Source organism: Microcaecilia unicolor, chromosome 7 (assembly GCF_901765095.1).
Source record: "Microcaecilia unicolor chromosome 7, aMicUni1.1, whole genome shotgun sequence".
NCBI classification, from domain to species: Eukaryota; Metazoa; Chordata; class Amphibia; order Gymnophiona; family Siphonopidae; genus Microcaecilia; species Microcaecilia unicolor.
The window spans coordinates 43,164,046-43,190,224 of NC_044037.1; the positions used below are offsets into that span (position 1 = coordinate 43,164,046).

Below are 26,179 nucleotides of genomic sequence, written 5' to 3' on the forward strand. Positions count from 1 at the left end.
ACGTCCTCCAGGTTTACCGTGAAGTCAGTAAGTTTCTCCGACTCGTCCGCTTGAAATACCATTTCTGACACCTGTATCCCACCCAAATCTTCCTCGGTGAAGACCAAAGCAAAGAATTCATTCAGTCTCTCCGCTACGTCTTTGTCTTCCTTGATCGCCCCTTTTACCCCTCGGTCATCCAGCGGCCCAACCGATTCTTTTGCCGGCTTCCTGCTTTTAATATACCGAAAAAATTTTTTTACTATTTTTTTTGCCTCTAATGCTATCTTTTCTTTGTAATCCCTCTTGGCCTTCTTTATCTGCACCTTGCATTTGCTTTGACACTCCTTATGCTGCCCTTCACATGGAATGTGAAGGGCTTAAATGTTCCAAGAAAACGACAGCTTATATACCAAGAATTAGCTAGATTAAGACCGCAGGTGGTCATGTTGCAAGAGACACATTTAAAACGTGCACATGAACATCTGTTTCATCCGACCAATGTTCTTTGTTTTGAGTGAGCCTGGGGGCTAGGGATACCCCACACATAAGAATGTTAGAGCCTGCTTGTACTTGGAGAAAATGAAGATACATACCTGTAGCAGGTATTCTCCGAGGACAGCAGGCTCAATATTCTTACAACCCTCCCTCCTCCCCTTTGGAGTTGTCTTCATTTATCTTGTTTGCTTTCTATTTAACTGATTTAGTCAGGCTCGTGTCACGGACGGGAAGCAGCTTGTCTATGTGTGGTGTGCTCGGGCCCGTATGACCGAGTATTCTACAAACTTCTAGGGTTTTCTGAAGAAAAGTTCCGGTCTCCTGGGCCGTCGCGGACGACGACCCACAAGTAAGAATATTGAGCTAGCTGTCCTCGGAGAATACCTGCTACAGGTATGTATCTTCATTTTATCACAGACATAACTTTTCCTTTATATCTGCTTATTTATATCTATATCCATCTATATCTGTTTTATCTATCTGTAGATAGAGATAAACGAAGAGGAAGATAAATAAATTCTGTAAGGTGCTCATTTTTCTGAGGTGTTCTTAGCCCTAGTGTGAGTAGTTCATGATTGTTGAATTCTGCTTTGTTATGACAAATAACTTACTGATCAGGGGCTGTACAGGGTTCTTGAGTGATGACATAGTAGTTATTCTTTACCTGCTGGTAGAGGTACATAACTGAAGCCTCTGGACTGGTGTGGAGGAAAAGAAGATTAGCAGGTAAGATCTAATTTCACCTTTTATTTTTTTTCTACTTGTTTTCCCCAGGAAACGGAGTGCTGCCACTATTCTAAAAACGCCAGTATGGTTTTGTGAATTAATTTTGAAACTTATGATTGACTGTAATGAGAGATCCATCATAAGTAATTCAAGAAGCAGTAAATTGATTTGTTCACCAGTTGATGATTTCTGAGTGTGTGTGTGTGTGTGTGTGTGTGTGTGTGTGTGTGTGTGTGTGTGTGTGTGTGTATGTATATATATATATATATATATATATATATATATATATATATATATATATATATTCAGTGCAAAAATCTCAGAAGAGGAAAAGCTTTCAGGATACAATGCCTTTGCTTCATATAGCTTCTGGATGTTATTCTTTGAAAGGGCCTTAAGACAAATTCTGTTAGGCATGAAGGTAACAATTATGGTATTGAAATTTTTTTTTTTTTTTTTACAGCCAGCAAGCGTTCCTCCTCCATCACCAACCTTAAGCAAACAGACATGGTCCTTAACAAACATTTGTCTTCATCATCTGCCATACTTCCAAATTCTTCTGACAAGAGTAAGGTTTTTTTTCCCCAAAAATCATTTTGAATGTTATGCTCCTATTTATGCATTACAAGTTACATGGTTTCCCCACTTTGTTGATCTCTTGCAGACTGTGCAGATTTCTGCTGTATTCAGGGAATGTACACTGTTCTAGAACAGAAAAGATGGGATATGGTACCAATCCTCACATTTCTTCTTGATCTCTGGAATGCATTTTTTAAGCCAGTTAGTTTTCTAATAATTATTATAGACCAGAGTTCTTTTCATGAATTACCTAAGGTTTCTGATAGTATTATGATGAAAATACAGAATTTTAACAGTGCAGAGGAAGCTGGTCATATCTTTTTAACAGAGAGTATGGACCCTATAAAAATAGTTGCACAGAAAACACATTAGTAAACAAGAGAATGGTAATCAACATACTTGTCAAAATCCTGGTTTTTCTTTTTATAAAACGTTTAGTTAATATGTGCTTTCACATTATACCATATGAAACTATGCAAATAAAGGTACAAATAATTGTATGCACTATAAGTGGGAAGGGAAGAGAGAAGGTAATGCTGCACTGTAGGGGGGAAGAGAGAGGGATGATGCACTGTAAGTGGGAAGGGAAGAAGGATAATGCAGAGCTGTGGGAGGATGAGAAGAGGGATGATGCTGTGCTGTAAGTGGGAAGGGAGAAGAAAATAGTAAAGTAGTATATGACAGCATGCAGGAGGTCAGATGTTCTCATGAAAAAGAAATAAGGCAAAAGTATGGATATTTCCAGATGTTACTAAAGTGACGCAGGAACATAGAAAATTATTTTTGGCATTGAAACAGGATGTTCTTAAATTGGGTGGTTCTTTTTTGTTAGTTTATCCTTGCAAATGCCTGGTCAGGTTTAGTGGGATAAAGTATGTATTCTATGACTCAGAACAGCTAAAATCCTTTCTGGACATGAAACAGCTTAATCTAGAACTAGTTAAATGATATTGTGACGAATTAAACACATAAACCGCATTTAATATTTATTTATGTTAATAAGCCTGTATAAAACTCCACTAAACTCTAACACCTCCCTCAATTTGAAGTCTAAGGAAGCATTTATAATTTTTCTTATTACTTATTTCTTTAACGTTTGTATTATGCTGTTTTTCTGTAACAAGTAATATGCTTGTAAGAAATTGATAAATCTTATAAATAAAAAAATAAAAAAAGAAAAAGAAATAAGGGTGAAGCAAGATGAATATGGGCACTAAGTTAATTCATATGGGTATGGCTACAATGACATTGAATTGATTACAAGCACTTCTCCGTTCCCTGATGAAGCTATGGTGAAACGGAGGTCCCCTTATGGACGTGTTACAAAGTAAGTACTGTGTTCTTGAAAATTATGGTCATTGTTACTTATGCCATGTTATCCATTATTGGTATAGACTTCTTTGGTCCTTTTGCTTCCACTGGACACGTGGACACTTTGTTACAAATGATGATTGGTCACATCTTTTTGAATTATTTCCACTGTAATTAAGAATAAATTATATTTATGGTTATTGATTTATAGACAATAGAATATTATAGGAGTCACATGCACAGGAGGCTTTTTGACCAGTGATTATAACTAGGGTCTGAATTCAAGCATTATTGGTCTCCTGGAGGGGCTGCTGCACCAGTCTGTTCCGGTACCGGGTTTGCTTGCGCCTTCGGTACTGTTGATGGAAGTGGCAGTGAGCTCTGTGCCTGTGGTATGGTCGCCGATGCCGCTTGCGGCTTTGACTGCCACCTCCCCGTCGACATCGCTGGAGGGAGCTTCATCGCCCCACACGGGAGTCGACTTCTCGACGTCGTCATCGAGGACATGGTTCCTCGGAGTCGAGACGGGCCTGGTTTCAGACTGCAGTTCATGAACTCTTGTCCGACACCGAGGAGGATCCAAGATATTTCTCTTCTGAGGAGTCTTGTGGTCTTCCTTCTGATCCCACTCCTTCACCTGAAAGGAAGCTTTCTCCCCCGGAGAGTCTTTCTTTCTCCTCCTTTGTGCGGGAAATGTCTGTGGCTATTCCCTTCCCGGTGGTAAATGAGAATGAGCCCAGGGCTGAGATGTTCGAGGTCCTTGACTATCCTTCACCACCTAAGGAGTTGTCCACTGTTCCTCTGCATAATGTCCTTAAGCAGACATTGCTGAAGAACTGGATGAAACCATTGTCTAATCCTACCATCCCCCAAAAAGCTGAGTCCCAGTATAGAATCCATGGGGAGCCTGAGTTGATGAAGTCGCAGTTACCTCACGACTCTATGGTTGTGGATTCCGCTCTCAAGAGGGCCAAGAGTTCTAGGGATTTTGCCTCGGCGCCCCCGGCATGAGAATCTAGAACTCTGGACTCTTTTGGGAGGAAGGCCTATCAGTCCGTTATGCTCGTGTCCAAAATTCAATCTTACCAGCTCTACACGAGCATCCACATGTGGAACAATGTAAAGCAACTGGTGAATTTGGTGGACAAGCTCCCTCCGGAGCATGCCAGGCCTTTTCAGGAGGTGGTCAGGCAGTTGAAGACGTGTCGTAAATTCCCGTCCAGGTGTGCTTACGATTCTTTTGATGTTGCATCACTATACCTGCACAAGGTATAGTGATGCGCAGACTCTCATGGCTGCATGCCTCTGACCTGGACAGTAGGATCTAGCAGTGGCTTGCGGATGTCCCTTGCTGGGGGGATAATATTTCTGGCGAGAAAGTCGAGCAAGTGGTAGAGCAGCTCAACCAGCGGGAAACCGCTATGGACAATCTCTCCCACCGGGCGCCTTCAGCATCTACCTCATCAGGTATACATTTTTTCCGGGGAAGGCGGAATGCTCCCTTTGCTTACAATAAGTGTAGGTACAATCCACCTTCTCGACAGTCTTCTGAGGCTCAACCCCAGCGCTCTCGTTCTCATCAACAGCGTGCGCCTAGACAGGCCCCCGCAGCTCCCCAGCAAAAGCAAGGGACGGGCTTTTGACTGGCTCTAGTTGAGCATAGCCGCCATCAAAGTGTCTGTGCCGGACAATCTGTCGGTCTGGGGGAGGTTTAAATTTTTTCCACCAAAGGTGGCCTCTAATAACCTCCGATCGGTGGGTTCTCTGAGGACAAGCAGGCTGCTTGTTCTCACGACTGGGGTTGACGTCCACGGCAGCCCCCACCAACCGGAACAAAACTTTGCGGGCGGTCCCGCACGCAGGGTACGCCCACCGCGCATGCGCGGCCGTCTTCCCGCCCGTGCGCGACCGTTCCCGCTCAGTCTTTTCTTTTCCGCGCTGGAGAGAGCCGCGTTCGTCTCTCTCTCTCTGTCACCCCCGGAAACCGGGTCGCGCTTTCGCCGCAAACGTTTTTTCTCTTTTATTGTTCTCCGTTTTCTCTTTTATTTTGTGTAAAAAAAAAACGCTGAACTTTGTTTTTCCCTCGTATTTTAGCGGGGGCGTCTCGTTGCGGCCTTGTGGCCACGCGGTCGATTTATTTTCGAGGTGTGATTTTTACCGCCACCATTGACGACTTTGACTTCGCCGACGCGATTTTTCCGTCGATGTCCTCGAAGGTCCCGAGTGGATTTAAAAAGTGTGATTGGTGCGGCCGGCATATCTCGCAGACCGACACCCACGCTTGGTGCCTCCAGTGCCTCGGGCCGGAGCACGATACCAAGACGTGCACCTTGTGTCTCGGTCTCCGGAAACGGACACAGGTAGCGAGGCAAGTTCTTCGGGACCGTCTTTTTGGAACTTGCGCCGGCCCCTCGACGTCGACTTCGACGGCATCGGTATCGACGGCCGGATCTTCGGTACCGGTATCGATGTCCACGAAATCGGCACCGACGGCACCGACCCCAGGAGCACAGGTCCCGTCGGCCCGCCGGTCCTCCGGAGACGGCAGGGGTGAGAGGCCGTGTGGGCAATCGGCCCCGGTCACTCCCTCTACCCAGGGCCCTCGGGACCGAACCCTGTCGGACCCGATTCCTCGAGGCCGAGGGGGATCCACTTCCTCCTCTTCTGTCCCACCGAGCGCCGATGACGGGCACCGTAAAAAGGCGAAGAAGCACCGTCATCGGTCGCCCACGACGCATCCGGCTCTCGGCGCCAGGGATGAGTCAACGCCAAGGAAGCGGCAGCGTCGAGAGGAGAGGTCCCCCTCTGTAGTAGAGGTATCAGCACGTCAGGGTGCCAGCACTTTGGTGCAGTCTCCTGGACCCGAGCAGCTTCCGGCACCGACACCTCTACCGGCCCCCTCGTCTTTCCCGACAGCGGGCCTGGACGAGTGCCTCCGAGCCATCCTTCCGGGGATCCTGGAAGGGCTGATGCGCCAGACTGTGCTGGCGCCGGGGGTGCTTGCGCCCTCGGCGCCGTTGATGGAGGCGCCGGCGTGCTCTAGCCCGGTGCCAAGGCCTTCGATGCCGACGCCACTTGCGGCGCCGGTCTCGACCGCCACGCAGGTGGAGTCCCCATCGACGTCGATGGAGGGAGCTTCATCCCTGCCGGCACGGAACTCCACCGCTCGACGACGCCACCGAGGCCTCGGTGCCTCGACGTCGAGCCGGGCCCGGTTGAGGACTGAGTTGCAGGAGCTCATGTCCGACACCGAGGAAGAGGCCTCGTGGGGGGAGGAGGAAGACCCCAGATATTTCTCCTCAGAGGAGTCTGTGGGCCTTCCCTCCGACCCCACTCCTTCACCAGAGAGAAAGCTCTCACCACCTGAGAGCCTCTCTTTTGCCTCCTTCGTCAGGGATATGTCTATTTGCATTCCCTTTCCCGTGGTCTCTGTGGATGAGCCGAGGGCTGAGATGCGAAGTTCGAGGGATACCGCTTCGGCGCCCCCGGGGCGGGAGTCTCGCACTCTGGACTCGTTTGGGAGGAAGGCCTACCAATCTTCCATGCTCATGACCCGCATCCAGTCTTACCAGCTCTACACGAGCATCCACATGCGGAATAATGTGAAGCAACTGGCGGACCTGGTCGACAAGCTCCCCCCGGAGCAGTCCAGGCCTTTTCAGGAGGTGGTCAGGCAGCTGAAGGCGTGCAGAAAGTTCCTGTCCAGGGGTATATATGACACCTGTGACGTGGCATCTCGTGCTGCGGCCCAAGGTATAGTGATGCGCAGGCTCTCATGGCTGCGTGCCTCTGACCTGGACAACCGCACCCAGCAGAGACTGGCCGACGTCCCTTGCCGGGGGGATAATATTTTTGGTGAGAAGGTCGAGCAGTTGGTGGACCAACTACATCAGCGGGAAACCGCCCTCGACAAGCTCTCCCACCGGGCGCCTTCAGCATCCACCTCAGCAGGTGGACGTTTTTCCCGGGCCAGGCAGGCTGCGCCCTAAGCCTACAACAAGTGTAGGTACACCCAGCCGGCCCGAAGGCCTCATCAAGCACAGGGACAGTCCCAGCGCGCTCGTTCCCGTCAACAGCGTGCGCCTAAGCAGCCCCCTGCGCCTCCACAGCAAAAGCCGGGGACGGGCTTTTGACTGGATCCACGGGAACATAGCCGCCATCAAAGTGTCCGTACCGGACGATCTGCCAGTCGGGGGGAGGTTACAATTTTTTCACCAAAGGTGGCCTCTTATAACCTCCGACCAGTGGGTTCTCCAAATAGTGCGGTGCGGATACGCCCTGAATTTGGCCTCCCCTCCACCAAATTGTCCTCCGGGAGCTCAATCCTTCAGCTCCCATCACAAACAGGTACTTGCAGAGGAACTCTCCGCCCTTCTCAGCGCCAATGCGGTCGAGCCCGTACCACCCGGGCAGGAAGGGCAGGGATTCTATTCCAGGTACTTCCTTGTGGAAAAGAAAACAGGGGGGATGCGCCCCATCCTAGACCTGAGAGGCCTGAACAAATATCTGGTCAAAGAAAAGTTCAGGATGCTTTCCTTGGGCACCCTTCTGCCAATGATTCAGAAGCACGATTGGCTATGTTCCCTGGATTTAAAGGACGCATACACTCACATCCCGATACTGCCAGCTCACGGACAGTATCTCAGATTCCGCCTGGGCACACGGCATTTTCAGTATTGTGTGCTGCCCTTTGGGCTCGCCTCTGCCCCAGGGGTGTTCACGAAGTGTCTCATGGTGGCGGCGTATCTACGCAAGCTGGGAGTGCACGTGTTCCCATATCTCGATGATTGGCTGGTCAAGAACACCTCGGAGGCAGGAGCTCTCCGGTCCATGCAGTGCACTCCTGGAGCTACTGGGGTTTGTGATAAATTACCCAAAGTCCCATCTCCAACCAGCCCAATCTCTGGAATTCATAGGAGCTCTGCTGAATACTCAGACGGCTCAGGCCTTCCTTCCCGAAGCGAGGGCCAACAACCTCCTGTCCCTGGCTTCCCAGACCAGAGCGTCTCAGCAGATCACAGCTCGGCAGTTGTTGAGACTTCTGGGTCATATGGCCTCCACAGTTCATGTGACTCCCATGGCTCGTCTTCACATGAGATCTGCTCAATGGACCCTAGCTTCTCAGTGGTGCCAGGCCACCGGGAATCTAGAAGATGTCATCCGCCTCTCCATCAGTTGCCGCACTTCACTGCACTGGTGGACCATTCGGACCAATCTGACTCAGGGACGCCCATTTCAAATTCCTCAGCCCACGAAAGTGCTAATGACGGATGCATCTCGCCTGGGGTGGGGAGCTCATGTCGATGGGCTCCACACCCAGGGTCTGTGGTCCCTCCAGGAAAAAGATCTTCAGATCAACCTCCTGGAGCTCCGAGCGGTCTGGAACGCACTGAAGGCTTTCAGAGATCGGCTGTCCTGTCAAATTATCCAAATTCGGACAGACAATCAGGTTGCAATGTATTACATCAACAAGTAGGGGGGCACCGGATCTCGCCCCCTGTGTCAGGAAGCCGTCGGGATGTGGCGTTGGGCCTGCCAGTTCGGCATGCTCCTCCAAGCCACATACCTGGCAGGCGTAAACAACAGTCTGGCCGACAGACTGAGCAGAGTCATGCAACCGCACGAGTGGTCGCTCCATTCCAGAGTGGTACGCAAGATCTTCCGAGAGTGGGGCACCCCCTCGGTGGACCTTTTCGCCTCTCAGACCAACCACAAGCTGCCTCTGTTCTGTTCCAGACTACAGGCACACGGCAGGCTAGCGTCGGATGCCTTTCTCCTCCATTGGGGAACCGGCCTCCTGTATGCTTATCCTCCCATACCTTTGGTGGGGAAGACCTTACTGAAGCTCAAGCAAGACCACGGCACCATGATTCTGATAGCGCCATTTTGGCCCCGCCAGATCTGGTTCCCTCTTCTTCTGGAGTTGTCCTCCGAAGAACCGCGGAGATTGGAGTGTTTTCCGACTCTCATTTCGCAGAACGACGGAGTGCTTCTGCACCCCAACCTTCAGTCTCTGGCTCTCACGGCCTGGATGTTGAGGGCATAGACTTCGCTTCGTTGGGTCTGTCTGAGGGTGTCTCCCGTGTCTTGCTTGCCTCTAGGAAGGATTCCACTAAAAAGAGTTACTTTTTCAAGTGGAGGAGGTATCTCGTTTGGTGTGAGAGCAAGGCCCTAGAACCTTGTTCTTGTCCTGCACAGAACCTGCTTGAATACCTTCTGCACTTATCAGAGTCTGGCCTCAAGACCAACTCAGTAAGGAATCACCTTAGTGCGATTAGTGCTTACCATTATCGTGTAGAGGGTAAAGCCATCTCTGGAGAGCCTTTAGTCGTTCGATTCATGAGAGGCTTGCTTTTGTCAAGGCCCCCTGTCAAGCCTCCTGCAGTGTCATGGGATCTCAACGTCGTCCTCACCCAGCTGATGAAACCTCCTTTTGAGCCACTGAATTCATGCCATCTGAAGTACTTGACCTGGAAGGTCATTTTCTTGGTGGCAGTTACTTCAGCTCGTAGAGTCAGTGAGCTGCAGGCCCTGGTAGCTCATGCTCCTTATACCAAATTTCATCACAACAGAGTAGTACTCCACACTCACCCTAAGTTCCTGCCAAAGGTGGTGTCGGAGTTCCATCCTAACCAGTCAATTGTCTTGCCAACATTCTTTCCCAGACCACATACCCGCCCTGCTGAATGTCAGTTGCACACATTAGACTGCAAGCGAGCGTTGGCCTTCTATTTGGAGCGGACACAGCCCCACAGACAGTCCGCCCAATTGTTTCTTTCGATCCCAATAGGAAAGGGGTCGCTGTCGGGAAACGCACCATCTCCAATTGGCTAGCAGATTGCATTTCCTTCACTTACGCCCAGGCTGGGCTGACTCTTGAGGGTCATGTCACGGCTCATAGTGTCAGAGCCATGGCAGCATCGGTGGCTCACCTGAAGTCAGCCACTATTGAAGAGATTTGCAAGGCTGCGACGTGGTCATCTGTCCACACATTCACATCGCAATACTGCCTCCAGCAGGATACCCGACACGACAGTCGGTTCGGGCAGTCGGTGCTGCAGAATCTGTTTGGGGTTTAAATCCAACTCCACCCTCCAGGACCCTGAATTTATTCTGGTCAGGCTGCACTCTCAGTTAGTTGTTCTTCGTAGGTCAATTTCTGTTATACCCTCGCCGTTGCGAGGTTCAATTGACCTGGGTTCTTGTTTTGAGTGAGCCTGAGAGCTAGGGATACCCCAGTCGTGAGAACAAGCAGCCTGCTTGTCCTCGGAGAAAGCGAATGATACATAACTGTAGCAGGTGTTCTCCGAGGACAGCAGGCTGATTGTTCTCACCTACCCTCCCTCCTCCTCTTTGGAGTTGCGTTTTGATCATTTTTGCTTGTCATTCAACTGAGCGGGAACGGTTGCGCACGGGCGGGAAGACGGCCGCGCATGCGCAGTGGGCGTACCCTGCGTGCGGGACCGCCCGCAAAGTTTTGTTCCGGTTGGTGGGGGCTGCCGTGGACGTCAACCCCAGTCGTGAGAACAATCAGCCTGCTGTCCTCGGAGAACACCTGCTACAGGTATGTATCATTCGCTTTCTCCAAATAGTCCGGCAAGGATACTCCCTCAGTTTGATCTCCATACCTCCAAATTGTCCACCGGGCGCTCAGTCTTTCAGCTTCCAGCACAGGCAGGTACTTGCAGAGGAACTCTCCGCCCTTCTCAGCGCCAGTGAGGTCGAGCCTGTTCCACCAGGGCAAGAGGGGCTGGGAATCTATTCCAGGTACTTCCTTGTGCAAAAGAAAATGGGGGATGCGTCCCATCCTAGACCTAATGGCCCTGAACAAATATCTGGTCTGAGAAAAGTTCAGGATGCTTTCTGTCATGATTGTGGTCAGAACCCCTCTCAAACTTACCTTATTTCTGGTGGTCAGCTTCTTAGCTGGCTTCTGTTTCTTCTGTCTGTCCTTTCTGAGCTAGCTCTTTCTCTCTGTGCTGTCTGCTTCCAGCAGCATGACTCTAATTGCTTCACTATACTGCAGCTGTGTGTGTTGCCTGAGTTAGCTCTGCCTCTCTCTGGGTGTACTGGCTGCTTTCAGCGTGGCTTCAAGTGCTTCATGGTGCTGCATCTGTGTGGGTTGGGCCTCTCTGGGTTTCAGTGTGCTCTGTTTCAGTATGCTGTCTGCCTGTGTCTGATAGTTGTGACATCATCAGGCAGGGCCTTGATAAGGAAGTGGTGTTCCTTCCTTCAGGGCCTTTGCAACGTTTGCTTATGAGGTGGCAGAGCAGGTGGGGGAAGAGAGGTTGGTGGTTGGGAGGCGAGGATAGTGGAGGGCAGACTTATACGGTCTGTGCCAGAGCCGGTGATGGGAGGCGGGACTGGTGGTTGGGAGGCGGGAAATACTGCTGGGCAGACTTGTACGGTCTGTGCCCTGAAAAAGGCAGGTACAGATCAAGGTAAGGTATACACATATGAGTTTATCTTGTTGGGCAGACTGGATGGACCATGCAGGTCTTTTTCTGCCGTCATCTACTATGTTACTATGTTACTATGTTTTGCTACTCTTGCTTTAGGTCCAGGTTAGTCTTAGTGCAGTGTGCACGTGTGACTTGTGTGTTTAGCTTTCCTGCTTTTCCCTGGTGGTTCCCTTGCTTTTCCTTCTTGGTGCTTTGGAAGCACTGCTGTGTGTAGGGCTTTGGAAGCTCTGTTGTGTTTAGTGCTTTGGAAGCACTGCTGTGTTTGGTGTTTTGTAAGCACTGCTGTGTGTAGGGCTTTGGAAGCTCTGTGGTGTTTAGTGCTTTGGTAGCACTGCTGTGTTTGGTGCGTTGGAAGCACTTCTGACTTCTGTGTTTAACTTCCCTGTTTTTTCCCTTGTGGCTCCCCTGTCTTCCCTTTTAGTGCTAGGAGCTCTTCTATTGTTTGGTGCTTAGGAGCACCGTTGTTAGTTTAGGGTTGTAGAGCTTCTGTAGCTTGGTGCTTAGTAGCACCTGGGTTAGTTTAGTGCTGTAGAGCACTGCTGTAGCTTAGTGCTTTGGGGCACCTGTGTTAGCTTATGGGTTTAGCTTTCCTGCTTTTCCCTTGTGGCTCCCCTGCTTTCCCTTTTGAAGCACTTCTGTTGGTTTGGTGCTTAGGAAGCACCTTTGGTAGTTTAGTGCTGTGAGACACTGCTGTAGTTCAGTGCATAGGTGCACTGTGGTCAGGAGCACTTCTGTTGGTTTATTGTTAGGAGCACGTCTGTTGGTTTATTGTTAGGAGCACCCGGTTAGTTTAGTACCTAGGAGCACTTCTGTTTCCAGCTGGTTTTAGTCCTTGTCCCGGGGTTATCCTGTATCCAGTAAGTCCTGCCGGCCACTCAAACACAGGGGCTCAACTCTTGGGGTGCAGTGGCTAAGTGCAGGTGAAGCTGTACGGACCAGTCCAGTGTGTTCCAGCCCGGTGTGCTCCAGTCCAGTGTTCCAGTCCGGTGTGTTCAGTGCTCCAGTCCAGTGTGGGTTCCGGTCCGGTGTGTTCCAGTCCATGTGTTCCGGCTTGCTGGGCGGCGCCTGCAGTCCTTTGCCTGTGCCGGGGTGCTAGCCCAGTGTTGGTTGGTGGGTTTTGCCTGCTGCTGTCGCTCCTCGTCAGCAGACCAAGGGCTCATGTTTGCTCCAGAGCCCATCCCTGCGGGCTCTGAACCTGAGAACCTGACACTTTCCCTGGGCATCCTTCTTCCCATGATTCAGAAAATGATTGTCTATGCTCTCTGGACTTAAAAGATGCTTATACTCACATTCCGATACTGCCAGCTCACAGGCAGTATCTACGATTTCGTCTGGGAACACAACACTTTCAGTATTGTGTGCTGCTCTTTGGGCTCGTGTCTGTGCCCACGGTGTTTACCAAATGCCTGGCGGTAGTTGCAGCGTCGCTACGCAGACTGGGAGTGATTGTGTTCCCCTATCTCGACGATTGGCTGGTTAAGAACACTTCAGAGGCAGGAGCTCTGCAGTCCATGCAGATGACTATTCAACTCCTAGAGCTACTGGGGTTTGTCATAAATTACCCAAAGTCCCTTCTTCTTCCAGTTCAGAAAATAGAATTCATAGGAGCTCTGCTGGATTCACAGACCGCTCATACCTGTCTTCCAGAGGCGAGAACGGACGACCTTCTGTCTCTCGTTTCATTGGTCAGAGCGTCTCAGCATGTCACAGCTCGGCAGATGTTGAGACTACTAGGCCATATGGCCTCCACAGTCCATGTGACTCCCATGGCCCGTCGTCACATGCGATCAGCTCAATGGACCCTAGCTTCCCAGTGGTTTCAGGCCGCAGGGGATCTAGAGGATGCAATCCAGCTACCCACTGAATTTTGCAATTCCCTTCAATGGTGGGCAATTCGATCCAATTTGACTTTGGGACGTCCCTTCCAAATTCCTCAGCCGCAAAAATTGCTGACCACAGATGCATCACTCCTAGGGTGGGGAGCCCATGTAGACGGGCTTCATACTCAAGGTGCTTGGTCGTCCCAGGAAACAAATTTTTAGATATCTCCTGGAGCTTCGGGCAATGTGAAATGCGCTAAAGGCTTTCGGAGATCGGCTGACTCACCAAATTGTTCTCATTCAAACAGATAATTGGGTTGCAATGTATTACACCAACAAGCAGGTGGGCACCGGATCACGCATTCTGTGTTGAGGCTGTCCAGATGGGGCATTGGGCTTGCAATCAATGCATGTTCCTTCGAGCCACTTATCTAGTGGGTCCCTCCAGGAATCAGGTCTTCAGATCAATCTCCTGGAGTTGCGAGCGATCTGGAATGCTCTAAAGGCTTTCAGAGATCGGCTGTCCAATCAAATTATTCAAATTTAGACAGACAATCAGGTTGCCATGTACTACGTCAACAAGTAGGGAGGCACCGGATCTCACCCCCTGTGTCGGGAAGCCGTCCAGATGTGGCTTTGGGCTTGCTGTCACGGCATGCTTCTCAAAGCCACGTATCTGGCAGGTGTAAACAACAGTCTGGCCAACAGGTTGAGCAGGATAATGAAACCTCACGAGTGGTCGCTCAACTCGGGCGTGGTACGCAAGATCTTGCGAGAGTAGGGCACCTCCTCGGTGGATCTTTTTGCCACTCAGATCAATCACAAGGTCCCTCAGTTCTGTTCCAGACTTCAGGCCCACGGCAGGCTAGCGTTGGATGCCTTTCTCCTTCTTTGGGGGAGAGGCCTCCTGTATGCATATCCTCCCATACTTCTGTGAACTGGATTAGGAACTGGTTGACGGACAGACGCCAGAGGGTGGTGGTGAATGGAGTTCGCTCAGAGGAGGGAAAGGTGAGTAGTGGAGTGCCTCAAGGATCGGTGCTGGGGCCGATTCTGTTCAATATATTTGTGAGTGACCTTGCCGAAGGGTTAGAAGATAAAGTTTGCCTATTTGCGGATGATACTAAGATCTGTAACAGAGTGGACACCCCGGAGGGAGTGGAAAACATGAAAAAGGATCTGAAGAAGCTAGAAGAATGGTTTAAGGTTTGGCAATTAAAATTCAATGCCAAGAAATGCAAAGTGATGCACTTAGGAAATAGAAATCCACGGGAGATGTATGTGTTAGGCGGCGAGAGTCTGATAGGTGCAGATGGGGAGAGGGATCTTGGGGTGATAGTATCTGAGGATTTGAAGGCGACGAAACAGTGTGACAAGGCGGTGGCTGTATCTAGAAGGTTGTTAGGCTGTATAGAGAGAGGTGTGACCAGCAGAAGAAAGGGAGTGTTGATGCCCCTGTATAAGTCATTGGTGAGGCCCCATCTGGAGTATTGTGTTCAGTTTTGGAGGCCGTATCTTGCTAAGGATGTAAAAAGAATCGAAGCGGTGCAAAGAAAAGATACGAGAATGGTATGGGATTTGCGTTACAAGACGTATGAGGAGAGACTTGCTGACCTGAACATGTATACCCTGGAGGAAAGGAGAAACAGGGGTGATATGATACAGACGTTCAAATATTTGAAAGGTATTAATCCGCAAACGAACCTTTTCCGGAGATACGAAGGCGTTAGAACGAGAGGACATGAAATGAGATTGAAGGGGGGCAGACTCAAGAAAAATGTCAGGAAGTATTTTTTCACGGAGAGAGTGGTGGATGCTTGGAATGCCTTCCCGCGGGAGGTGGTGGAGATGAAAACGGTAACGGAATTCAAACATGCGTGGGATAAACATAAAGGAATCCTGTTCAGAAGAAATGGATCCTCAGGAGCTTAGCCGAGATTGGATAACAGAGCCGGAAGTGGGAAGCGGGGATAGTGCTGGGCAGACTTATTCGGTCTGTGCCAGAGCCGATGGAGGGAGGCGGGGATAGTGCTGGGCAGACTTGTACGGTCTGTGCCCTGAAAAAGACAGGTACAAATCAAGGTAAGGTATACACAAAAAAGTGGCACATTTCTTGGGCAGACTGGATGGACCGTGCAGGTCTTTTTCTGCTGTCATCTACTGTGTTACTATGTAAGTACAGCTAACCACCACATTATCCCAGCAGACTCTACCACGCATCTTGTTCCCATCATATATCTTCTCTTGGTCCCTCAGCTATATAGTAAACCGTATTGTATAAAATCTCTAGCATCATATCTTTATTAGTTCTAATGCATGCTTATTAGATGTCTGTTTAGTATTATGCTAACATTGTATTATATCTCTGGTATTTGAATTCCAGTGCTCTTAAATGTGTATATTTTTGATACTGTTTCACAGTAGTTTGATTATTAGGTTTCAGTTTACTGTTTTCAAGTTTACTTCTTTTATTCTATTAGTTTATTCTTGGTTATTTTACTATTGTTATGCTGTTAACGAAATTGTAAGTTAAACTGTACCCGCTGTACACTGCCTTGGGTGAATCTCTTCATAACGGCAGTTAATAAATCCCAAGAAATAAAAATTGTGTATTCAGTATTTATGTATGTATATATAGGTATTCTTAATCTATAGTGCCAACAATTTAGGTATAATATGAAGACCTCAGTTTGTCATTCATTTTCTTCTTTCTTTTGTAAGAATCTTTACATTTTTAACAAATGTTTTGTAAAAATAACTGCAATCTCTTATAGGCATTTCTTTGTAGTTCAAAATGGCATCTATTTATTTATTTATTTGGATGCTTTTTCTATGTGCATATAAGACTATATTCAATTACTAGCAAATACAGTAGTTTACTGCCAGTGGTTAGAAGAGCTACAGATAGTTCTCCTACCGGAATTTGCGCAGAATTCCACAGTCACACAGAATTTAATATTTTTGTTCAGAATCTGCGCTCTGCCTCTGAGGAGAGCTGGCTGGACATCCCTCCCCACACACACACACACACAACACACCGCCGCCCCTCCAAGCCTGCGGAGCTGGCTGGTTCCCCCTCTGCCCCTCCAAGTCTGCGGTGCTGGCTGGCTGGTCCCCCCACCTCCCCAAGCCTCGGTGGGCCCTCCCCGAGCCTACCTGAGCACGCCCTGGTGGTCTAGTGGCCTCTTTGGGGGCAGGAAAAAACCCCTTTCCTGCCCGCTGTCACAGCTTCTTCAAAATGGCTAAATGGCTGCTAAGACTTCAATCTCGTGAGACTACTGCAGGAAGTCTTGATAGCCATTTGGAAATAGCAGTGGCACCAGCCCAGAGCAGCAGCAGCAGGCAGGAAAGAGTGGGGTTCTTTCCTGCCCCGAAGAGGTACTCCCGATGCAGGTGCTCCTCCTCCAGTTCTCCTACCTCACGGGTGCTGTGAAGGGAGGAGGCTGTAAAGAAAAAGTGGATTCTTTGGAGGGAGGGGGCTGTAAAAATAAATAAAGGAGGTGGTGGAGGGAGGGGCTATAAAAAAAAAGATGGATGCTATGGGTGCTGGGAGGGGGGACTGGGAAAAATATGGATGGTATCTGTGTACAGGGAGGGGAGGCTGTAATATTGGTTAAATTTTTGTGCACAGAATTTTTTTTTTTTAGTGTAGAATTCTTGTAGGATTAAAATAGACTCTGAATGTGAATCTTCACTTACTTGGTACCTGGAATCCTAAGCTGACAAATTATGGGGTCCTTTTACAAAGGCATGTTAGGCTCTACGTCTGTGCAGCACACTTGCCAAAATGAGATTACTGCCAGTCTACCGCCCCCCCCCCCCCCCCCCCCAATGGCAGTAATTTCAGATTTGCAACGCCTGGATGATTTATTTATTTCCTTCCACGTGCGGTCTTTCCGGCAGTAATTTACAGTTGGCACATGCTGACCGCTCACCGCATGTGAGCCCTTCCTCCTAGATCAGTGAGTGGCATTAAGAACTCAAGCTGGTTTTAGGCGCACGCTGGTTTCAGTTTTACCACATGCCCTTTCCCTGTCCCATTTTAAAAAAGCTCTTTTTTACACACGCAGTAAAATCTGACCTGGCACATGCCCAAAACATTTTTACCGTGGCTTAGTAAAGGGACCCCTGTGTGTTTTTAAAATTTAATTGCTAAATGATACATTTAGGTTACCTTCAAAGTCTCTAGATGAGCTATTTATAGTTAAGGTTTATGTGCCATATTTCTGCAGTCTTTTTAATTTAAATCTTTGTTGTTTTAAGTTTTTGTAGCATAAGCAGTTGTGAAGTTTTCATAGAATCATTTCCATGTCAGTGAGAACAGCATCAGAATTTCTTGCCTTTATTTCCAATTTCTCAAAAAAGTAGTAGTATTACTTTTATTATTTTATTTATTGCATTTGTACCCCACATTTTCCCACTTATTTGCAGGTTCAGTGTGGCTTACTTAGTACCGTCAAGGCATTTGCTCAGTCAGTTGATAACAGATACAAAGTTATATAGTGATCGTACGAATTATAAGTAGAGGATCGCAAGGGATAAAGATTGCGTGTTGTCCAGTACAATGATAGTCATGCTGTGCTGCTGGGTGAAGAGGTTTACGTAGGGTCGTTGGGGTAGGCCATTTTGAAGAGGTTGGTTTTTAGTGATTTCCTGAAGTTCAAGTGGTCGTGCATTGTTCTCACAGCTTTTGGGAGGCCATTCCATAGTTTTGCACTTATGTAGAAGAATCTGGATGCGTAAGTTGTTTTGTATTTCAGTCCTTTGCAATTTTGAAAATGTAGGTTTAGGCAGGATCTTGACAATTTGACTTTGTTTCTTATTGGCAGATCTATGAGGTCTGTCATATATCCTGGGACTATGCCGTATATGATTTTGTGGACTAAGGTGCAGATTTTGAAGGTGATCCGTTCTTTGATTGGGAGCCAGTGCAACTTTTCTCGAAGAGGTTTGGCATTTTCGAAGCGCGTTCTGTTAAATATCAATCTGGCTGCTGTGTTTTGGGTGGTCTGGAGTTTTTTATGAGTTGTTCTTTGCAACCCGCGTAGATTCCGTTGCAATAATTTGCATGGCTTAGGACCATTGATTGTATTAGATATCGAAAGGTTGCTCTTAGGAAGAAAGATTTTAATCGTTTGAGCTTCCACATTGAGTAGAACATTTTCTTTGTTACTGAGTTTACTTGGGTATCGAGAGTAAGGTTGCGATCAAGTGTGACGCTGAGTATTTTTAAACTGTCTGAGGTAGGGAGGGTATGTCCTGGAGTATTTATGGTTGTGGACAGGATGCTGAGCTCGATGAACCCTTGGTCTTTTCCCAGTGTGGCATTACTTATGTACTTATGTTTGTACTTGTTATATTGAGATGAGAGGATAAGGCAATGTGTTTTTTCAGTGTTTAGCTTCAGTTGGAAAAAAAACAGTATGTAAAGTTATCTCTCTATATTTTTTTGAATAGTGAAAAAACCCCAGTATATAACGTTATCTCTCTATATTTTTTTGGATAGAAAGAAGAGGCAATCTCTAGCAGATAGCACAGTTGCAAATGATGGAGCTGAATGGTAGAAGGACGCAACAATATGGCATGAAGTAAAGCACCTGATGTGGCCATATTTCAGCAACTTCCTGTACTAAGGGCTGCAGCAGAACGACCACTTATAAACATTCATTACAGAAGCACAGTGACACTGTTGTAGAAGGTTATTCATAAATAAAATGCACAAAGTTTGACACTGGTCTCAACCATATCTTGATAAAATAGCGGTGCAACAAACAGGCAAGTTCACTTCATAACAGTGTCATTGTGCATATTCTATGATGAATGTTTGAGTGCTGGCTGAAAAGTAGTCGCAATGGGTGTTGAAGTAAAGCTGCCTGCATAAATTTGTTTTAATGCCATACTGCCATGTTTGGCTTCTTTTTCCGTCCAGGTTCATTATCTGTATTTTTGATCAAAAAGTACTTCAGGGTGCATTGATTGATTATAAATATTTGGGATTTGATTTTGTTGTATTATTATTGCTTATAACTGATATTGAGATAATATTATAGTTTCTAATTTTCTTTATAAAGTATTGGTTATTTTAATCACATCATTTACACTTTTACTTACAGGTATAAAACAGAGAAGTGCCTCATTGAACAGACTGAGTAACAAAGTTCCTGTTCATTCACAGCAGCTTCTATCCAAAATGGCACATGTGGAACAGAAAGGTGCAGGAAACTCTCACTGTGCAGATTTCTGACTTACAGTACAAGATTACATAAATGAAATTTGAATTTTCTAATAATAAAAAAGATGTTAACTACTGTAATTATACAATACATTTAGGGTCCTATGATTTTGTACCTAACTGCAAAGGTTGAGGCATAATAAGTGAAAAACTTTTGTGGTAACTGTTGGGAATGTTCCTAGCAGTGTGAGAGAGGTGCTTTGTAGTTAATATTGCGTAAAAGTTTTTTGAAATGCAGTTGTACACATTACTTGAAATGTAGCTAACTGCACAATGTTAACCTGCCACATTTATTTATTTATCTATTATTTATTGCATTTGTATCCCACATTTTCCTACCTCTTTGCTGGCTCAATGTGGCTTACAATATATCATGAGTAGTAGAAATAGATTAGGAAATAGACATTTAATGTAGCAGAAGGATTTTGGGTAGTATTATAGTAAGAAATCATGATAGTAATATAAAAAGCAGAAATTATAAGACAATTCTGTATATTTGTGGAGGAGTTGTGTATATTCACATTTGTTGATCTTTGTGGTATGCCGTATTAAAGAGATGGGTCTTCAATAGTTTACGGAAGTTAGTCAGTTCGTAGATCATTTTTAGGTTGCGTGGCAGTGCATTCCATATCTGTGTACTCAGGTAGGAAAAGTTTGACGCATGCATTAGTTTGTATTTTAGACCTTTGCAATTGGGGAAGTGAAGATTAAGGAATTAGCAATTAGCATATAATAATGACATCTGTTTTACTTCAAGGCGCAGTCTACAGTCCTTCCAAAAATGGTGTTTTCCACATGAACTATTTAACATCACAGTTAGCATTTGCTAACAGTGCAGTGCCATATAACTATTAGCACACAGTAATTCCCATGTTAAACAGCTAATGCAGCTTAATAATAGCAGCCTTAGAGAATAAGGCAATATAGTCTTGACTTTCAACATGTTATTTTTATTTTGTATATAAAGTACAAACACAACTCAGAATTCTACTTACTCTCAAAATATGTTGCATGATGTAAATCATTATTTATTATCTGTAAGGAAGTTTCAACTATGTTTGCCATTTTCTTTAAGTAATTATATTTTAGAGAACCTAAAATTTAGGAGATAATTTTATAAGAAACTTAGGTGTATAGAACAGCTTTGTCTCCAAGGACAAGCAGAATATCAAGTGGATGATGTCACCTGGCAGAACCCATACAGGTAAAAGCTTCCACAGCTTAGAGCAGCATCTAGAAACTGAAACTTCACTGTGCATGTGTAGCCCTTCTTGCATTGGGTGTCCTCAGTTTTTGTTTTTCTTATTGAAGTACAGGTTTACTCTTAAATGTGTAATTTCTGTATAGAATTGTCTTCCTTCAGTGTTTACTTTACTCTTGGGGAATAATTGTATAAAGTAGGGCTGCAAGTTAATCTCAGTTAACTCTGTGATTAATATATTAATTCTAAATCTTGATTTAAAAAAATAATCACTTTGCAGTGTCTCCAAACATCTCTTCTGCTCTCTTCCACTCCCAACTTGTGTCCTCACCGCAATCTAGCATCTTTCCTTCCACTCACAATTCAACATCAAACACCCCTCCCCAATATACTGGTTTACCTTAAAGGTGGTCTTCTGTTGGTCCCCAGCAGCAGCAATACACATATACACTGCCTATGGCCTGCTCTGAAGCTTAGGAGCAGGCTATAGGCAGTATATATGCAGTGCTGCTGGGGACCAACAGAAGACCACCTTTAAGGTACAGTGGGTGGAGGGGGATTGAGAGAGGAGTCAGATGCTGAACCCCAGGCAGAGGGTAAGGGATTGAGCTGCAGACCCGTGAACAGAACGGAAGGAGCCGCTTGTAGACGCTTTGCCGAGGCAGTGAGCTCCAGCAGCCACAAGAAGAGCTTGGTGCTACTCCCTACCAAGTTTGTGTCGCTGTTCTTGGGGGTGGGTGGGGAAGGAGAGAGAGGTGCTGGACAATTGGAGAGAAGAAGGAAAGAGAGATAATTGACTTGAGAAAAGGGGAGAGGGAGGTAAGGGAGAGATGTTGGATCTGGGGATGGGAGAAAGGGAAATTATCAGTCTTTTAGGGAAAGGAAGTGGGATGAGATTTGATAAACTATCTTTCTGTGGTTAGTCAAAGCAGTCTACGTATTAAATACAGCTACTTTTTACACCTGGGGCAATGGAGAATTAAGTGACTTGCCTAGAGTCAGTCACAAGCAGCTGCAGTGGGAAATAGCTAAATAAATGAACAAAATACCTGTAATTCTGATATTAATCGTAATTAAAAGTTTTAATCAAAAGGCAGCCCCCTAGTGTATATTTTTTTCCCATTTGTAAACCTATCTTACATGCTGAAAAGAGTTTTTATGAGATTCTGTGACTGCATATGTGCATAAAAACATGCATGGAATGTATTTGTTTGCATATAAATGATCTGTATATTGACATTCTCCGAGGACAAGCAGGCTGCTTGTTCTCACTGATGGGTGACGTCCACGGAACCCCCTCCAATTGGAATCTTCACTAGCAAAGACATTTGCTAGCCCTCGCGTGCCCATGTGCACCGCGCATGCGCGACCGTCTTCCCGCCCGAACCGGCTCGTGTTTGTCAGTCTTCTTTTGTCTGCGCTCGGGACGGTCGTGTTTTGCCGCCGTTACGTGCCCCTTAGAAGACCTCACTCGTCTTTCTCGTTTTCTACTTTTTCTGTGTTTGTTTAAAAAAAAAAAAAGAGGAAGGTTCCCTTTTTTCCCGTATTTCTAGCTTTTTCCCAGCGTAAGTGTCCTTTCGCTTTCGGGAGCGGCCTTGTTGGCCGCCCCTACGGGTTTTTCTCCCTTTTCTTTTTCGGTGCCTATTGTCATCATCGCGAATTTTGATTTCGCTGGCGCGATTTTTCCGCCCATGTCATCAAAGCTTTCCAGCGGCTTCAAGAAGTGCACCCAGTGCGCCCGGATAATCTCGCTCACTGATAGGCACGCTTTTTGTCTTCAGTGTCTGGGGGCTGGGCACCGCCCGCAGGCCTGTAGTCTTTGTGCTGTTTTGCAGAAGAGGACTCGGGTAGCGAGATTAGCCCAGTGGAACGTTCTGTTCTCCGGCGCTTCGATGGCAACAGCATCTCGAGATTCGTTGAGTGCATCGGCGTCGGCAGCACCGAAGTCTTCAGGGATTGCATCGGCGTCGATGGCATCGAGGCGTATTCCTCCTGCATCGCGAGACTTCGGAAGAGTGTGTCGGCGTCGGTGGTACCGGGACCCCCGCTGGTGCTGATGTCGTCTGACGGTGGTGCTTCGTCTGGAGTGCAGGTGAGGGCTGTCCATTCCCCTGCTGGTGGTGGTGAGCCTTCGGGTAGGTCTCCTCCTGCCCTGAGGGCTCCTGCGGTACAGCCCCCCTGGGATCGACCATCTTCGGACCCGGCCCCGAGGAAGCGACGTCTGGATTCAACATCCTCCTCATCGGTACCGGGGAGCTACGGTGATATGCTTCGCTCGAAGAAGTCGAAGAAGCATTGTCACCGGTCACCTTCCCGACTTGGTACCGGGAGCTCTGGGTCGCCGAGGGAATCGGCACCCAGCAGGCATCGGCACCGGGAGGACCGCTCACCCTCCATCCAGGAGGTGTCGGTGCGCTCTACCCCAGACAGCCCGGTACCGCCTCCGCGCCCGGAACAGATTCTGACCTCGACGCCTGCACCGGCTTCTCAGTCTTTCTCCACAGCCGCTCTGCACGAGAGTCTCCGGACCGTTCTTCCAGGCATCCTGGAAGAGCTGTTACGTCCTTCTCCTCCGGTACCGGGGGTGCCTGCGCCTCCGGTGCCGTCGAGTGAGGCGACGGCTGGCTCTGTGCCCAGGGCGAGGTCCCCGGTACGGCTTTGGCTGCCTCCCAGGTGGACTCCCCGACGACGTCGGGGGAGGGAGCTTTGCCGCTGCCGGCCAGGGAGTCCACCTCTTGACGCTCCCACCGTGGCCGTGTTTCCACGGAGTCGGAATGGGCGCGGCTTCAGACATAGGTTCGTGAACTTGTGTCTGATACCGATGGTGAGGCCTCGTGGGAGGACGAGGAGGACATCAGATATTTCTCTGACGAGGAGTCTGATGGCCTTCCCTCTGATCCCACTCCCTCCCCTGAAAGGCAACGTTCTCCTCCCGAGAGTCTGTCTTTCTCGGCCTTTGTCCGGGAGATATCTACGGCCATCCCCTTCCCGGTGGTCGCGGAGGATGAGCCAAGGGCTGAGATGTTTGAGCTCTTGGACTATCCTTCTCCATCTAAGGAAGCGTCCACAGTACCCATGCATCATGTCCTAAAAAAGACATTGCTGGCGAACTGGACCAAGCCACTAACTAATCCCCACATTCCCAAGAAGATAGAATACCAGTATCGGATCCATGGGGACCCAGAGCTGATGCGCACTCAGTTGCCTCACAACTCTGGTGTGGTGGATCTGGCCCTGAAGAAGGCTAAGAGTTCTAGAGAGCATGCTTCGGTGCCCCCGGGCAGAGACTCCAGAACCTTAGACTCCTTTGGGAGGAAGGCCTATCATTCTTCCATGCTCGTGCCCAAGATTCAATCATACCAGATCTACACGAGCAACCATATGCGGAACAATGTGCGGCAGCTGGCGGACTTGGTGGACAAGCTCCCTTCTGAGCAAGCCAAGTCGTTTCAGGAGGTGGTCAGGCAGCTGAAGGCATGTAGGAAATTCCTGGCCAGAGGGGTATATGATACCTTCGATGTTGCGTCCAGGGCCGCTGCTCAAGGTGTGGTGATGCGCAGACTCTCATGGCTGCGTGCCTCCGACCTGGAGAATAGGATCCAGCAGCGGATTGCGGACTCCCCTTGCCAAGCGGATAACATTTTTGGGGAAAAGGTCGAACAGGTGATACCAGCGGGATAACGCTTTCGACAAATTCTCCCGCCGGCAGCCTTCAGCATCTACCTCATCAGGTAGACGTTTTATGGGGGAAGGAGGGCTGTTCCCTACTCTTCTGGTAAACGTAGGTACAATCCTCCCCCTGCGGTCCAGGCTAAGCCCCAGCGTGCGCGCTCTCGTCAGCAGCGTGCGCCTCAGCAAGGCCCCACAGCTCCCCAGCAAAAGCAGGGGGCGAGCTTTTGACTGGCTCCAGCAGAGCATAGCCGATATCAAAGTGTCCGTGCCGGACGATCTGCCGGTCGGGGGGAGGTTGAAAGTTTTTCACTAAAGGTGGCCTCTTATAACCTCCAACCGTTGGGTTCTTCAAATAGTTCGGCAAGGATACGCCCTCATTTGGCCTCCATGCCTCCAAATTGCCCACCGGGAGCTCAGTCTTTCAGCTTCCAGCACAAGCAGGTACTTGCAGAGGAACTCTCCGCCCTTCTCAGCGCCAATGCGGTCGAGCCCGTGCCACCGGGGCAAGAAGGGCTGGGATTCTATTCCAGGTACTTCCTTGTGGAAAAGAAAACAGGGGGGATGGGTCCCATCCTAGACCTAAGGGCCCTGAACAAATATCTGGTCAAGAAAAAGTTCAGGATGCTTTCCCTGGGCACCCTTCTTCCTATGATTCAGGAAAAAGATTGGCTATGCTCTCTGGACTTAAAGGATGCTTACACGCATATTCCAATACTGCTAGCTCACAGACAGTATCTCTGATTCCGTCTGGGAACACGTCACTTCCAGTACTGTGTGCTACCCTTTGGGCTCGCCTCCGCGCCCAGGGTGTTCACGAAGTGCCTGGCTGTGGTAGCAGCAGCACTCCGCAGGCTTGGAGTGCACGTGTTCCCTTATCTCGACGATTGGCTGGTGAAGAACACATCCAAGGCAGGAGCTCTACAGTCCATGCAGATGACTATTCGACTCCTGGAGCTACTGGGGTTTGTGATAAATTATCCAAAGTCCCATCTTCTCCCAGTACAGAGACTCGAATTCATAGGAGCTCTGCTGGATTCTCGGATGGCTCGTGCCTATCTTCCGGAGACAAGGGCCAACAATCTGTTGTCCCTCGTCTCGCGGGTGCGAGCGTCCCAGCAGATCACAGCTCGGCAGATGTTGAGATTGCTTGGCCACATGGCCTCCACAGTTCATGTGACTCCCATGGCTCGTCTTCGCATGCGATCTGCTCAATGGACCCTAGCTTCCCAGTGGTTTCAGGCTGCTGGGGATCTAGAGGATGTGATCCACCTGTCCACGGGTTTTCTCGAATCCCTGCACTGGTGGACGATTTGGTCCAATTTGACTCTGGGATGCCCTTTCCAAATTCCTCAGCCACAAAAAGTGCTGACTACGGATGCGTCTCTCCTGGGGTGGGGAGCTCATGTTGATGGGCTTCACACCCAGGGAAGCTGGTCCCTACAGGAACAAGGTCTACAGATCAATCTCCTGGAGTTACGAGCGATCTGGAACGCTCTGAAGGCTTTCAGAGATCGGCTGTCCCACCAAATTATCCAAATTCAGACAGACAACCAGGTTGCCATGTATTACATCAACAAGCAGGGGGGCACCGGATCTCGCCCCCTGTGTCAGGAAGCTGTCAGCATGTGGGTGTGGGCTCGCCGTTACGGCATGTTTCTCCAAGCCACATATCTGGCAGGCGTAAACAACAGTCTGGCCG

The 26,179-nt window shown here is 48.2% G+C and overlaps 1 protein-coding gene across 4 annotated transcripts in view; it reads left to right on the forward strand.

Moving 5' to 3' along the window:
• Positions 1-26,179, forward strand: part of MAP7D3 (MAP7 domain containing 3) — a 387,643-nt gene that overhangs the window by 110,505 nt on the left and 250,959 nt on the right. For all 4 annotated transcript variants that reach the window (XM_030210055.1, XM_030210053.1, XM_030210056.1 and 1 more), the window contains exons 6-7: positions 1,667-1,771; positions 19,489-19,587. In XM_030210055.1, coding sequence (XP_030065915.1) covers positions 1,667-1,771; positions 19,489-19,587 — 204 coding nt within the window. The remainder of the gene's footprint in view (positions 1-1,666; positions 1,772-19,488; positions 19,588-26,179) is intronic.